The following is a 16,424-nucleotide window of genomic DNA, read 5'->3' on the forward strand; positions in this document are numbered from 1 at the left end:
ATGGCATTGGCATCGCTTGCAGCTCTTGTGAGATTTAAGCAACCAAACCACCAGGAAAGCTGTCTGTGACAGCATTGCAAATGTGACCCACAGGTTCTGCACATGGACCTGGAAGAAACTGGGGATAAAGACCAGGCCAGAGAGAGGAATACCAGGAGACAAGGATGCAGGAAAATGAGCTCAAGGCTTTTGCTTGTGCTTTTCAAACTTACTGCCTTCAGGCACTTTATATTTGCTAATTAAAGCAGGCACCACCTCCTTTCACACCCAAGGCTGAGCTAAAGCCTTTCTTAAGGGTTTGTACGTAGTTGCTGAGGGAGAGGATTTTTAGAAAACTTCAGGTTGCCTCTGCAGTTCTCTGCTAGATGATACAGATTCATCCAAGCTTTCCGTTCTCATCTTTTTTTACTACATTAATACCCAGAAGCACCTTTGGGATAAAAGCTACTCTTGACGCCCACAAAGCTTGCAGGCTCTGCTAGCCCAGAGCACAACAAAAAACATCTGAACACAAGGCAGGCACTTTGCAGGGAATGCAAACTGCCTTCCTAGCATGGAGAGGGCAAGGTAAAGGATCAGAGGTCAGGGGCTATTTGTGCTCTGAAGGTGAAGGAGCAGGGAGGGGAAGGAGCTGTGTTAGTGGCTAGAGCAAACTCGTGGGAAAATAACCTCAGAGAACCTTGTAGAACTGTGGAGCAAAGGGGAACATCGGCATGGAGCTCCCTGGAGATGCCAGGAGGCCCTGGCTGGCAGGCACAGGGGCAGGAGCTTTGTCTCCTGCAGGTTGGTTTCTCCTGGGCATTTGGAGAAAAGGCCACAAAGGCTGTTTCTCTGCCTCAGGCCAAGTATACCTGTGATCTTATCCAATTTCCATTATGTTTTTAGAATAGCCTTGTCTCCTCTTCATCATGTTTCCATTGCTCAGTGTTTAGGTGTCAGAGGAGCAGAGCAATCCCCACATTTAGTCCCCCAAAGGGATCAGGTTCCCATTACCCGCTATGGCAAAGGGAGGACGCCAAGCAGAAATAAGGAGCTGGTATCCCAGTGGAATTTTCCAAGGTCTTCTAATCAGATATGCTGGCCAGGTGAAGTTTCAAATGCATAGCCCCTCATCCACCACCACCACCTTCAGATCTGTTCATTAGCACCTTCGGGAGGGCTCTCCAAGACCGCCAGTTCTCAGGGGGCTGACACGCGGTGCTTTAATTGTATATAATTAAATACTGCTCCCTTATCTAGATTTCAAAGTTGGCTGTTGGGGCTTCAGCACCAACGCTCTCTTTCCTGCTAATTAGCTTCCTTAATCCGTGCAGCCTTGCTTCTTCCCCCACGGGGACGGGGCTCTCCTGCAGGGAAGCCTGGATTGCGACTAATTATTAGCAAAGGAGAGAGCTGGCAGGTGAGCACCGGCCCTGTCCCAGATAGTTGTTGTGAGCAAAGAGCCCAGATGGGGTGGCCACAGGGAAGCTCTGAAGGTTGCGTGTGTGTGGACGTGTTCGGTCTTTGCTCCATCTGTAGGTTGCTTTGCATGTTACCCCACCACCCGTTTGCAGCAGAAGACCACGCAGGACGGAAGCCGCCTGCCTGAAGTGCAGCTCACACCATGGTTGCTTTTGCCTGGCTATCACAGAAAAACAGGATAGAGAGAGAGTTCCCAAGACCTCGTCTGACCCAATCCTGTCCTAAAAGAGACAACACGCTGAGCATCTCCAGTAAATCTTCAACCAGTGCCTCTACGTTGACCTCTGCTGTTGACAGAGGTTACCCACTCCCCCAAGCCACGCCTGGGTGGACCCGTATGTACTTGGAGGAAATTCCTTCCTGTCTGATTTGAATCGCCTCCACTGCTGCCTTAAGACCCTGCAGACATGGATTGCCCTTTACATAGCTCAAGGCTTAGCTCTTCCCTAGGCTGCCGTCTAAATTAAACAGTCTGAGTTCTCGCAGCCTCTCTCTGTGGGTCACATTTCTCAGACCACCAGTCATTTTCTGCACTTTCCTCTGGACTCTCCCCAGCTTCTTCTGGAGTTGGTGAATATCTCCGGGATGACGTCGGCCTCATTCATTGCAAAAGCATGACATGGTGAGCTCAGATTTGGCTGCTGGGTCACGATGGCAGCCCCTGCCTCAGTCACTCCCCTCCCACTTAAATTTGTGCTTGGGGCAGTTCTTGCACAAGCGCTTGTCTTCACAGCATCCTGCTTCCTCTCGGCCCATCTCTCTAAATCCCCATGCTGGCTTTGATAATGCTTTCAACCTGTCCATGCCACCTGCACACTTCAACAACAAACTTTTCCTTTCAGCTCCCAACAAGCTCCAGTTCAGGACGAGCACCCGCTGAACGTCTTTTCACTCCTGTCCAGTGCCACGTTTCTCTTTTCAGGCAGGTTTGACCCCATCACCCTAGTGGCCCATTTAGCCCGCACTTCCTCCCAGCAGCACTAAGCTAGGCAACATGAAAAGCTCTTCTGAAGCTGAGTTACATGACAACCGCTGCTTCTTCTGCACCCAAAAACCTGGCATAAAAGGAAATTAGGTTGGCTTGATAAGATTTGTTCTTGACAAATCTCTGCTGGCTGTTATTCATCTCCTCGTTATCTTCAAGGTACTTACAAATAATGTGTTGATTTATTCGAAGCTCCTCCAGGTACAGAAGCAGACATAATCTGGCTGAACTGCTGCTGAAGGCAGCTCTGGAGCTTGCCCGCAGATCTCATCTCTCACCCAGGAAAACTTTCAAGGGACAGTGAGCAGCTCTCCCTTGGGCATTCCCCTACCAACATGAGGCTCAATGTCATTATCCACACTCGCTCTGGGGACAGGTGAGTTAAATTATCTCCATCCTCCACCTGTAGGCTTCCTGGAGGTTGTCTCCTGATGCCTCCATGAGCACAGACTGAAGCACATCCAAGGAGAATTATGCTTCTCAGTGGGGTGTGATGTTCAGCTCCCTTTCCCTTCTCCCTCTGCACTAAGGTGTGGGCAGGACATCTTCTCCTCTAATTCTTGGCCGGCTCCTGACCAACCTGACTCCAACCTGACACACCCACGCTGCTCCGTTACACTCTTCCCTGCTCAGCCGACCTATTTTCTGTGGTTTTTATTTTTTTGGTATGATTCTTTCCACGTTCCAGGTCACTGGAGAGCTCGTGAGTCAGGTAAATCTCCCGTTACACTTCCCTCCCTTTCCCCTGTGGTAGGATCATTTGTGCCTGGGCCATTAATACTGACTTTGTTTATATTATTCTTTCCCTGTGTAGGAGTGATAGCTTATCCCCCTAGGTCCCATCACACATCCAGTCACTAAGGAGGAACATAAATTTCAACAAGCAGGCCTGAAGTGTGAATGCAGATCTACTGAACTAAGCGAATGCAAAGCCCTCTGCAGGCTCTGGTGCCAGGCAAGCCCTGCTCCCCACCTGCACGAGCCAAAGACATCTCATCTCAGATCTTCATTGTTCCCAATGAAACCAGTGCATCTTGGAGCACAGCATCTGCAGTCTCCAGGCACGTTTCTTGCCCTTATCTCTTGTGTGCTCAGGGGGCAAGTGCTGGGGAGAAAGGGCAGGCATAAACCGAAGGGCTGAGAGCATCTGCACTGGGAGGACATCCTCTGGAAAGGGCTTTGTTCTGATCGCGGGGATTCCAGTCCATGCCCTGGTTCTTCATCAGGGCTCTGTTTCCCACTGCCAGGCGCATTTAATTGTCGCTCGGATTGTGTAGGAAGGCATCCAGACACTATGGAAATGGAGCCATATAGGGACTGGACGGCGGAGGCACATGCTGGTCACCCTCTCACTTGCACAGCAGTGGGAATACTTTTTCCCTTACACTAGGATATTTTTAAAGTGGAGAATGCCGTTATTATTTGTTGTCACCCAGCATCCAGCATCGCCATTCTTGGAAGCCAGCACAGTGCCACCGATGTCAGTGTCAGAAGCGTTATTAGCAGATTTTTTGATATCTCCCCAGATGCCCTCAGGCTCGGTGGTGTTTGACATGGAGAGGGCTGACCTTCACTGCAACCATGCCCATGACAAAACAGAGAGCACACCTACCACTTCCAGCGCAGAGAGACCTTCACCAACACCGTGGCTGTGAAAGACTAACCTTTAGTCAAAGTTCCTGACCTGGCAGTGCTGTAGAGATAAGGTGGTTCAGCAAGACCAGGCTGGGGGTCTGTTTCTGACTTGGTTGCTTGTCTGCAGGTCCAGCTTCTCCACTTCGCTTGGCTTCAGATGGTGGCAGGTGCTTCTCTGCCCATCTGCACGAACACTTGGATGTGGTCAGCTGTCTGCTTTTTGTTCTGTCAGTCTTGCTTTAAGCCCACAAAACTACTTAAGTGCCACCCACTGAGGTCAGACCTGGAGGCAAGGTATCAGAGGGAAGAAGGCCGATTCCCAAGCACAACTTGAACTCAGAGCTTGTGTTGGGGTCCTGCACACTTTTTTGGGTTGCATTTACCTCTCGTTGCTCGAGGACTTGCCATGTGTGCACAGGAGGGAGAGGGATGGGTCCCTGCTCTGTCAATAAAACCTGCGTGCCACAGCTGGTGCAGTGCCACTGCCAGCAGCACTCAGGCATGTGCCAGGGAAGGAAAGGAGACTGCAGAGAGGGACGGGGCTTCTCCTGCCCCCTGCTCTCACCTCCCCAGCAAGGTGCTAAGGAGCTGTGCTGTTCTCCAGGATAACTCTTTCCCACGCCAACAGGTTTTGGTAGGATTGCTGCTTTAATTTCTTAAAACAAGCCTAGATCCTGCGTTTTATAAATTACTACAATGCATTTAATAGGTAGCCTTTTCATAAAGGAGCACAGCGGATGTGTACACAAGCCCTGATGAAGCTAATAACTGCCTCTCAATGGCTTTCAGAGAGTTATTACATATTTAAGATCCAAGCTCCCTTAATCAACCACAGAGATGCAGCTGGCAGCGGTAAATTGCCAACAACAGCTCATTACAAATAAGGAAACATTGTTTTTTCAAGGACAAAAACCGTATCAGTTCTACAGCTAACCACTCCTATCCTCACCCCTCTTCCTCCATGTCCCCCCAAGTGACGTGCTGGCACAACTTGCTTCATCCAGTAACACAGCCTTGCTGCCTAATCCCCTCCACAGGGGACGCCATCAAATCAAGTTCCTAGATCTCATGCACACGCAGAATGACTTATTTGGGCAAGCAGCACAGACTGCATCCCGCGCTCACCCTCCCCAGGCAAGCCACAGGCAGGGCTTGTCCTACAAGGCTGTGATGTCTTGCTGCAGGAGCACACCCACTGGCTTTACTCTGGGGAGGACCAGATCAGCTCTTAAGACACATAGAGACACAGTTCTGAGAAAGTACATTGCAGGCTTGAGACGTGGGAATGTTTTTTTTTTTTTTTTTTATCAGCCCGTGCATATACACATGATGTCCACATAACTCCATGCCTGGCCTGCATGCAAAGGACAATAGTGAGTGCAAGCCAGGTCCAAACGTGGCCATCCAGTGTGCAGCTGGAGGCTCACATGCACATGCAATTTCCAAGCTCAGACGTTTAGTGGTTCTCCTGAGGCATCCGAAGAACTGAAATCCAGCACCCAGCCCTGTACATCACAGGGTTTCGGATGCAGGCAGCATCTCCCTGTTGCTTGAGGCCCCAAGCAGCATTTCTTTCTCGGTCTTTTCTGTGACGCACAGTAAGACGAGTTGCCACCCTCAGGGATTTTCCATCCTCAGACCAGACCAGGCTTCCTAACTGATGAAGCTGTAGGTAGTGTGGGCACTCACATTTTCATCTTGTGGTAGTGAATTTCCTTTTTTTTTTTTTTTTTTTTTTTTTTCCCATGCCAAACACCCTAGCCCCAAACTGCTTTGCTTTTCTGCTTGATGTTGGAAGGCTCAGACTGCCCTAAACACAACAGGAAGCCAAAATTCAGGTCAATCCCCCTGAAGAAAATATTTCAGGCCTGTTTGATTTCTTCCTCTTGCATTGAGGTATCAATCCATAAGGTACAAAGCAGTGAACACCACAGCGTGGGGTCACCATTTGTGGTTATTCTTCAGTTATGCACCCAAGAATTAGCCTTTAAGCACTTGCAGGCGGCTGGATGCAGGGGAAGGCCTTATTTCCCTGGATGCAACTGAGACAAGAGCACAGCAGTTTAAAAGAGACACCCATGGGTGGAAGACATTAAGACTAATTAAGAAAGTTTAGGAGTGTCCAGGAAAGACTAAACATTGTGTGAACAGAGAGGAGAAATAGAAGTGAGAGCACACCCCATTACAGCTGCACCTTTCCCTCCTGGGACAACCAGCTCTTGGTGGAAGGGGAATGCTTGCTTGCTTCACCTTCAGCCTAGTTTACACCAGTCTCTCTGCCACATTGGGATGCTCCCCTCTCCTCGACCGAGTCCTAATACAAGGCTGGCTGTGCTGGAGGTTTCATTTTTCCTTTGAAGCTGCAAGCCATGGATGCAAAACAGAGCTAGAGAGGTCCCAGGGCTGAGTCAGGATTTTATTTTTTGCTATTTCTGTAGAAATACCTCACCCAACTTCTTCTGGAAAAGAAAAAGGGAACTTAAAAAAGCAGTACTGCTTGGTTCCCCCCGCCACAATCTATATTTATTGACATCGACATTTTTAAAGAGCTCTTGGGAGGGAGGCTGTGTGATCTCCAGGGACATTTTCCATAAAAAACATACGATTTAGCTGGTGTTTGTGTCACTGCTAGCATTTGACTCCTAGAACTATGCTTCCCGAGAAATGCCAAAGCTGGCTCGGACGAGTCATATATGACGGGCCAACAATTTCACTCCCTGAGCCTGCAGCAGACACCTTGTATAAAAACAGCTAAACTATGTGTTTTATGTATTAATACAGCAAGATGGATTAACGTAAGATTGACGATGCATTTACAAGTGTAACCTTATAGGTGAAGTAACAATACAATTTGTTAGCTGTATGATTTTACATAACACCTTCCTCACTGACTTTTTAATGCAGTAAAAACTTTGGTGCTCGTGGTGTGTGGGGGCAGACATCCAGAGTGCAGGTTGTAATAGCTTGCTAGCTGTGATGTCAGCTCGAGGGAAGCTGCTATTTCTTGACCACGAAAGAACACACAGTTTTCATACCTCTTTGCAGTCATCTCTGTAAGAGATGCACCTCCTGATGTTTCAAGACAGCAAGGAGAAGAGATACCATCAGCTGGGGTAAAGATTGCTTCCTCCTCCAAGACAGGAAGATGGACTCCTTTTGAGCTATTTGGTGTTCAATCAGGAGACAAAAACACACTGGCCAGACAAACCACTGACCTCTTTTATGATTACGACACCTGGGGCAGATGGGTGGGCAGGAAGCACCTGTAACATCTTAGTAGTTCATCATCTCATCAAGAAATCTGTAATCATTAACAGAGATGCAAGGCAAAGCCAGAATCACCTTGCTAAGGATGGTCCTAGAGGAGAGGGTCTCTCTTAAACTTACATTGTAGCACCTATGGATGTCTTGGAGCCCCAGGTGCCTGCGCAGCATCACCAAGATGCTGACCTTGCTGGGACACAATTTGGATATCTATAGCTTTCCCACATAGCTGTCAGGATAGAGTATTCCACAGGGGGACCAACATCTTCTCCACTGTACATCTCTGTTTGGACATCTCTTCAGCACTTACATTGCTATTTTGTGTATTCTGGGAAAGGAGACATCAACAGATTGATTGCAAAATGGGAAACTCTCTCTGGACTCTGTGAACAAATAGCATGTTATGTAATTGGGCCTTTTAGGAAATGGAGGAAGGTCTCCAGAAGATCGGTATCCTCCCAGCAGTTCCTAATTTTACTGGTCTTACCAGCAAACAAGCCCTCTAATAATAGAGACTTGCACAGTTTTATTTCATGTTTCTGTCCTCCTGCACTTGCCCTACCTTCATTGTTAGAGTCCCAGAGAAACATATCTTGCTCAATTTTATAGAGCTGATCAATACAGCCTAGAATGGCAGAGCTGAAGAGGCACCGAAGACCTTTAGAAAGGGCAGCAAGGCAATCTCTTGGCCACCACAGCATGGGAAATATTGAAGTTTTAGAACTTTATTGAGTCAAATATGCTGCAGAATTGCACAATTCTACATAGCTAAGATTTAGCTGAAGCACAACACTAACGATGACGTGGCAAACAGGCTTTAACTCTATAGTCCACATATTGTGCTAGCACATCTTTATTCCTATCAGGAACAGGAGGCAGTTGCAGGGAGGCAAGTGAGGATGCCCCTAAGCAGCACCTCAGCTTCAGGACCACGTTGCCTTTGTGCTGCAGGGCTGTCCTGAACTTGCACCCAGGCAGACATGGACTTGTGGGAACTCTTCTGCAAGTCAGCCCACACCATCCGACACCTGAACAGGGTCTGTAGCAGGTACCTATTAGATGGGTGCCTACTACCTGCTGGACACGTGGGCAGATGGCAAATTGTAAAATCACTGCCATCCTTCTCCCAAAGTACTAAGGCATGTATGTGTGTGTCTTCTCCCATCTGAATTGAACAAGCCCCTTGGTAAGCACATGGTCCTGCAGCTGCCACCTCCTCTCACTCCATCCACCTAGCTCTCTTCTGCTCCAGGCTGCCAAGTCCTGAAGTGCACGCTGGTGCTTCCCATGTACTGTCCCTCCCTCCCAGCAGTACCAGGGGGAGATGGTTTAAAGACAGTAGAGATATGATGGCAATGCCCTGGCATCTGCATGCAAAAAACCATGCTCAGTTTTCTAAGAAAGCTGTTTTCCCCATATCTTGCTTGGCGTGCACATGCAGATAGCCGGCTAGAAAAGGAAGGGAGAGGCTTGCAGCGGGGAGAGCACACCAGCACTCCCCGAGAGGCCAGGGCCCAGCCCTGACAGGATGTGGCCAGCCCACTTCCAGCACACCCCCTGCTTACTACGCTGCTGACAAACATTGACAGCAAAGAGTTCAGTGGAGGAAAGTCCACCAGCAGCAGCACGGCGGGACCCGGCGCCGTGCCGGCAGAGGGAAAGCAGCGCCGCCACACAGCCCAGCCCCACATCAGATATCTCAGATATCTCAGCAAGAGTGCTGGCTGCAGGACAAGGGGGAAGCCCAAGCCCCACTGAGTACTGTCTCAAAGCCACGTAATCACGTCACATCTCGGGGGAACTGAAATCAAACATCAAGGTCTTCCTGACGGCAGCCCAGTTTTGCTAGCAGTGAGTGACCTGGTTAAAAAGTAAAGAGCCTTCGGGGGATGTCCTTATAGCCTAGTTCATTGCAACTCTACAGACACCTTCCTGCTTCCCTCACAAGGAAAAAAAAATCAAATCAAATCAAATAACTGAGTTCCTGTCTACTACAGTTATCATTCAGGAGTGCAGACCAGGAATAATAGCACATTGTGTGCTCTTGACCCTAGCAAGAGCAACATGCACGTTCTGGTCTCCAAAATGCCGGAGCTATGAAGTTCTTGCTCAATTATTTCTGAGAATCTGAAGCACCGAGTGGTCTAATATCCTGCCTAAGAATTACATCTTGCTGCTTCCAGGAATTTTGTGTTTCTCCCTGTTCACGTGGAGCAGGTACAGATAAAGGAAGGAACATCAGGCCCACTCTCCACCCCCATCTTTGGTTTGCTCTGGCTCCTGAGAGACCAGCTGTAAAAGATGCAACAGCCAAGCCACCTTTTAGGTCTCTTGACACAGAGCGACCTTTATCAGGGACTGCTCCAAGTCCTACTCAGCGTTTTTTTGCTACCAAGTCTACAGCTGGTAGGGCCTGGTCTGTAGGCACAGACCTCACTGCAGGAAGAGCCTGAGGCTGAAGCAACACAAGTCCCAGCTTTTGCTCTTGCAGAGCCACAACTGAGCAAGAAAATATCTTTAAAACATAGCCAAGGATATATGTTTTTAACTGTGATTTACTGGGCTGATTGACATTCTCCACATAATGTGATAAACAAAGCTACAGCACAGTTTTTCCACCTGCTGCCTAGCAATACTCAGGACTAGCCTCCAACAGCTTTCATCCCCCCCTTTTTTAAATTATTATTATTTTTTATTTACAAACAGACAGACATGGCTCTACTTCCATTCTAACCATGAAGTTTCTTTGCATGACAATAGTTTATCAGGGCATGCATTAGAAAGTCACCCAGGACCTTAGAAAAGGAGAAGGAAGAGGCGGCTTTCTCCAAAGCCAACTGAAAGCAAGTATCAGTGGAACAGACTGCGTTCCAGTCCCAAGTGAGCTCAGTCAAGGGGAAGTGGTTACCACAATTCACACACTTGATTTAGACAGGTGACTGCCTGCGGATGGAGGTAACAGCCAGCTCAGTGGTGTTCTCTCCTACGCTGTAGAGTCAAGGCTACAGAGATCTGCTCAGATCCTGGGTAGAAGGTGGGAGGCTGGCCTCACAAACCAGTCCCATCTCCCAGCTGCTGGAAGGGTGGAGTGCCCCCGAGCAGCTGCCACTCTCTGATCTGCTAACAAGGCAGGAACACAGCATTTCAGGCTCCCTAAAGCACACAAGACCATTCACAGCTTGCTGCTACTCACTGGCACCCACACACCTCCAGTGCAGCTCTGGTAGCCATGTGCATTTAATTTCAGGAGAATGACAGATTGGAAGTAACAAATGAAAGCTTCACTTACACTATCTCATCGTTCTGGAATTCCAGCTCCCCGCAGGTGTCTTCAAAGTCCTCTCCTCCACCTTTGGCTGAGCCTTCAATGGTTTTATAGGGCACAATAACATTTCCTCGTGCGCCGGAGGTTCGCAACACTTTCACTTCCATGGTCCCCACGCTCTCGCTGACATGTGTTACTGGTTCCTCAAAGGTGAAGATGCCAGCATGGTCATCGTCAAAGATGGTGACAGTGGCAGTAGACGGTGAGCCCAGGCAGGCAAGCGTTGAGACACGAGTGGCCTCAAGAATGCCCTCGTCTGAGGCCTCAGTGCTCACGCGGACATTGCTGAGATGGACCAGGAAATTCTCATCCTCCTCAAATATGTCATCATCGATTATGCCAACACGGATCTCCTTCTGGGTCTCTCCAGGCTTGAAGACCACAGTCCCTTCAGTGAATTCATAGTCAGAGCCAGCATTGGCCGTCCCATCCTCTGTCCTGAAGTCAACGTACACCGTGTTGGTCAAGTCGCCGCCCCGGCGAATGATGGTCAGGGCGACGGTGCCACAGTTCTCCAGACACTGGTAGGTGCCTTGCTCAAAGTAGAGCTTGCTGATGGGATCGTTTTCTGCCACCTCACTGTTGACCTCATGCATGCTGACAGCTTTGCGGGCCTGGTCTGCAGCATGTCTCTTCAAGATGTTGCCAGCTCCAGTCATGAGCCGAGTGGCCTGGATGCGGTAAAAGGCCCTGCTCTTCTGCTGCTGACTTAGGACCTGGTAGTTGGCCAACTCTATAAGCTGCTCAATTTCCTTGTCGGGATGTTTTTGTTTCAGCTCTTTCAGGATCCGAGCCATTTCTCTCCTGGCTTCCTCATCATCCTGGTCTTTTTCATCCACCTCCAACACCAGTGTCCCATCCAAAAAGTTCTCCACATGAGAATTAGCAACCTTTCCGTCCATCTCAATATCAGCTTTGGAGGAGGGCCGATCACCCTCATGCTCAATAATCATGCCTCTCTGCTTGCCAGCTCGATATTTCTTGTAGACATACTTGTAAAATAAAAGTCTCCTGTCAGCTATCCAGGCAAACACCACACAGATAGGGAAGAAGAAGAAGGTGAGCAAGCCTTCCCAAACCTCCACAACACCAGGAGAAGACACAGATAAAATAATGTAAAGCCAAGTGTAGGCAAAGATGCTCCAGGCTGCTGTAACAAAAAACACTCGCAAGTGCTTGATCTTCCTTATCTCTCCATCCGGGACAACATAAACACAGATCGCAATGATGACAAACATGTTAAATGCAGCACTTCCAACAATTGTGCTTGGCCCCAAGTCCCCTGCTGTGAAGCCGTGACCACACACTTCGATAACAGACAGAAGGATCTCGGGAGCGGATGAGCCCAAGGCCATCAACGTGAGGTTGGAAACGGTCTCATTCCAGATCCTCACTGTGGTTTTGCTGGTCTCGCCGTTAGGCTTCTTGATGGTTATTTCCCGCTCTTGGGATGTAATGACTTCGATGGAGGACATGAAACGGTCGGCTATGATGGATACTCCCAGGAACATGTACACCATCGCTACAAAATACACTGTTGCCCGAGCTATTTTGTCACCGAACGAGGGGTCTTGGGGTTCCCATATTGGTAAAATCACACCCTTTTTGCAGATGTACGAGCCCGTGCACTCCTCAGACTTGTTTGCAGGCACTTCACTGGGGCTTTCTGCATATATGCCTTCTGCATGGACGAGCAGCACCACCACAACACTCAGGAGTTGGAAATTCACCAGGAAGGTGGGTGGGTGAGTTGCTTGCGACATGGCCGCTTCCACCAAGCAGGTCCCAAATGTCCTCAACCTGCAGAGACAAAAGGAAAGATGCACTGAGGCTGGCCAGAGACAACAGATCTTCTTTTCCACCCAATTTATTTCTCACCTTTCCCAAATGTATAATCAAATTACCCTGTTCCTCAAGAAGACCCATCTAATGAGCCCTAACTGTGTTATGACCACTGCAGATTTCCACATACAAATCTTTAGTTCAGCTATCCGAGCAAGGACTGAGTCAGATGATACCAGTGGGCTAGCACCTACCCCTTTCAGCTACACAGATGTTTAATGCCATTTTCTCTCTCTTTGCTGAAAGCTTATTTCTTCAGTTGTATTTTCCTGTTTCTCATCTAATTAAAACTCTTTATTTTGCTTCATGGCTGGCAGAAGTGTTTCATGTTTCAAAATGATGGAGCACTCCTGCACTGGAATTCAGGGAAGAGCAGGAGGGGACAGGGAAATCTACTATAGTCCAATAATTTTTTGGAATATTTTTATTCACTGTAAAGGACATATTTTATAGCCTTTTCTTGCTCACAGTCCTTCCCAAGCATCTACTCCATATCTGCGCGAAGCAAGCTCAAGCCTTGGCAAAACCTTGCTCTTAACGGCACCTCGGTCATACGGCGCACCAGAAGGGCAGTCTTTAATTAATGATTTTGGAGCCATTTCTTCCACAGCGCATCACTTTGCACCTTCCCAAAACTGGAAAGAGCCCCATATGCATCCAAGCATGGCTCTCTTGGCATGCTTCGAGAGGAAGCCTGTCCCTACGCTCTTTTCCCACTAGGTCAGCTTTGCCGGCTTCCCTTGCAAGGGCCTTTCTCACTCCATTTACAACATCAGTCATCAGGCATGACAGCAGTACTTGCCCTTGTCCTGCCTCAGGATTTTCCAGCAGTGTCGGGGAGCTGTTAAAGAGGTTTGCAGTTAGTTAACAGTGCATAAACCTACAGAGCAGATGCCTTAAATTACATAGAGATGCTTAGTGCAAAAACCTGAGCATGCTCAGTGTTAAATTCTCAATTTTACTAGGCAATAAAAGCCAGATTCCTTGTTATTAAAGCTATATTTTCTCCTCAAGGAGAGTCTTTGCCATACTACATTTCTCCATTCCAAGTTAATTTAATCACACAGTACTTAAAAATGCTTCTATGAAGAGAGGAAAATGAGCATGTTGATACCTTTACCTTGCTGAAGACTACAGAAGGCTGAACAGGTTTTGCTCGTAAAAAGAAAACAACAGCCCAGAAACAAAACCAAGAGTCTAGTCATGAAAGATTTCAGCTTTTAAGGGAGGGGTAATGTTCTCAGGTCCATACCAGAGATGCGGACATGAGCAGGAGGTACAGACAACATCTCTATAATACCTGGCAGGTCTCACCCCACCATTTGCCACCTGCCTGCTCCCCAGTAAACACAGTGCCGGGTCCCACAGATCATAGACTCACAGAATCATCTGGGTTGGAAACAACCTTCAGGATCATCAAGTCCAGCCACCAACCTGACCTATGGAGTCCCATCACTAAACCCTGTCCCTCAGTGCCACCACTGTCCCTTAGTGCCAGATGCTTAGCCGCACGCGCTTGGAGCTGCAGACCAGCCCATCTGTGCTAAAGGCTGCATCCAGTGACAGCGTCCCAGCTGTCACCTGTGCTTAGATGTGACCCCAGCAGGGGTGGCAAAGCTCACCTTCCCTCTTCCTTCTCGAAGAGGGCTTGTTTCTCAGCACAGCCAGCACTGCTGACTGCAAGCGTACAGCCAGGCGTTCCCAGGGAGAAGCATTTACCCTCCAACAGGGACACACCAACGCCTCCTCGAAAAGGAGCGCCTGATCACCACCACCCCTCTCCTTATGATGCAGAAATCACCCTTCCTCGTCAGGGCAGGGGCTCGTTATGCAGGGACAGGCTGCGTGCGAAGGAAGAAGTGTCTGGAGGAGTGAGTACCATCTTGCACCCACGTTACGGGATCTACTCCTTACAGAGATGTTGTAACGATGGATGAACGCCCTCCGCTCGATTTGCTTTTATTGAAGAATGCTGTAGTGGGATTATTGGGAGGGAAGAATAATACTGAAAATATATTAAGACAGTTATATGTAAATGGCATCTCCTCACCGGGAATTGTTGTTCTCTGCCGCAGCCCCCTCCCAATTTTCTAATTAATTAAGGCAAAAGATACACTGAGCAGGAAGTGAGCAATTCGGAGAGCTGGGTGATAAGAACAGATAAGAGGAACAAGAAAAAGCGTGTCTCCTGTATGAAGCTCAATTTAAAATACAGGAATTGTTTGCATTGGAAATCCTGCTAACGTTACGAGAAGCTCTTGCTGCTGGAGTCAGAAACCCCAAACATTTCTCCCCAAGTCACAGTCCCCAGACACCTTCTGCTTCCCAATAATGCAGTCTCTAGTCGTCACTTACAGATCTTAAGTAAAAAATAAATGAAAACATGATGTTTACAAAGAAGAGTACCTTGTTGTATGCCATTTTGCAGATAGCTAAGTTGAAACAGATGTGCATTCATGGTCATTGAAGTTTAGCCGAAACATTAATTAGTCACCCAACATCTGTAATCCTGACCGTGTTTCACCCTGCTTCAAACCGACTCTTGGAGATGCTTGATAAAGGGGCTGTCAAAACACAAGCTGGCTTGGTATCTACTCTATTTATCCCAGATAACTCCTAAGCATTTAATTAATTAATTAATTTCAAAAATATGTAGGCTTAAGGAAAATGTAGTGTGGGCATAAAATATTACTCAGCTCTGTGGTTCTTCACCCTCTCTTTCTAAAGGGTAGTAGTTTCAATCAATAGAAAACTCAAAGCATCCACCTGCCCTTGTTCAGTTAATTTTCTCCCTGTGGCAAGTCATATCCTTGCACATGTACAATTATTCAGAGCAACCAGGCATTGTGAAATCCCCTTGGCAAGAGGAGAAAACAGATGGTTCCAGAGAAAATATTATGCTTTGGGTCACTGATTTAGGTCATAAAGAATAGAAGAGTCCCATCATACTTTGGACCAACTCTGCAGTCTTAAAAGGATTTGAGCACTGGAAGTCTCAGCCAGAAAAAAAACTACTCACTAAATCAGATTAATAAGTCACTTGAACTTTATTTGCCATGTTCTTCCCTTTCAAACATTCTAACACAAATATATATATTTTTAATCAAGTCCCATATTTCGTTAAACAGGAGGAACAAAGCCTAGAGGCTTGCATCTGAGCAATCCATCTTTCTGGCCTTTCCATGCAGCTCTCCATGTACAAACAACATTTTTCCCTGAGACAGCAGGAGACAGGAGACGTGGAGCTTTTCTTGAGAGCCCAGATGGGTGGAGAAGGGCTGGAGCTTAATAAGGAGAAACACACCAGCCTTGGCAACGTGCAGGCAACCTTCTTTGAGTGGCCATAGCATCCAGCAACCCTATGTTGGACTTTCTCCAACATTCTGCAGTGCGGTTATCAAAAAGGATTTGGGTACCCCCCACTCTTCCTACTGGAACCAATTCATAATCAGCGTTATTAGCAGCAGGCTCAGGAATTAAGGAGGGTTAGAAAATGCTTGGTCACAACATGCTGGCTACACATACACAACCAGAGCCTGACAATCCAAATCTCTCTGAGAAGCAACTGCTGTAAAATTAGCAGCGTTTCTTTATTTGCACAGTCCAAAATAAACAACTCAGTCCCTGGAGACCCTCTTGCTTGGCATTTGCATGGGGTCTCGGCCCATGGTCAGCAGGCTGCTGCAAACCCAGCAGTAGGAATATTCCCAGACAAATCATTCATATTATTCTCTAACGAGAAGCAAGGCTACCAGAATGCCAGCCTTCCCTTCAAAGCCAACTTTGTTAGCTTTTCATTAAGGTGTCTCAATTGCATTTCCCAGCCAGGCCATCAACAAGAAAAGCAAACACACGAGCTGGCTGTACACGTGTGGTGACGAACCACAAGCTACCACCCTGGATCAGCACAGC

At 47.9% G+C, this 16,424-nt stretch overlaps 1 protein-coding gene across 9 annotated transcripts in view; it reads right to left on the minus strand.

Moving 5' to 3' along the window:
• SLC8A1 (solute carrier family 8 member A1) overlaps positions 1-16,424 on the minus strand; it is a 101,142-nt gene that overhangs the window by 64,449 nt on the left and 20,269 nt on the right. For all 9 annotated transcript variants that reach the window (XM_082756248.1, XM_082756247.1, XM_082756243.1 and 6 more), the window contains exon 2: positions 10,635-12,470. In XM_082756248.1, coding sequence (XP_082612374.1) covers positions 10,635-12,470 — 1,836 coding nt within the window. The remainder of the gene's footprint in view (positions 1-10,634; positions 12,471-16,424) is intronic.

Source organism: Aythya marila (assembly GCF_965140915.1).
Source record: "Aythya marila genome assembly, chromosome: 3".
In the NCBI taxonomy this organism is placed as follows: domain Eukaryota; kingdom Metazoa; phylum Chordata; class Aves; order Anseriformes; family Anatidae; genus Aythya; species Aythya marila.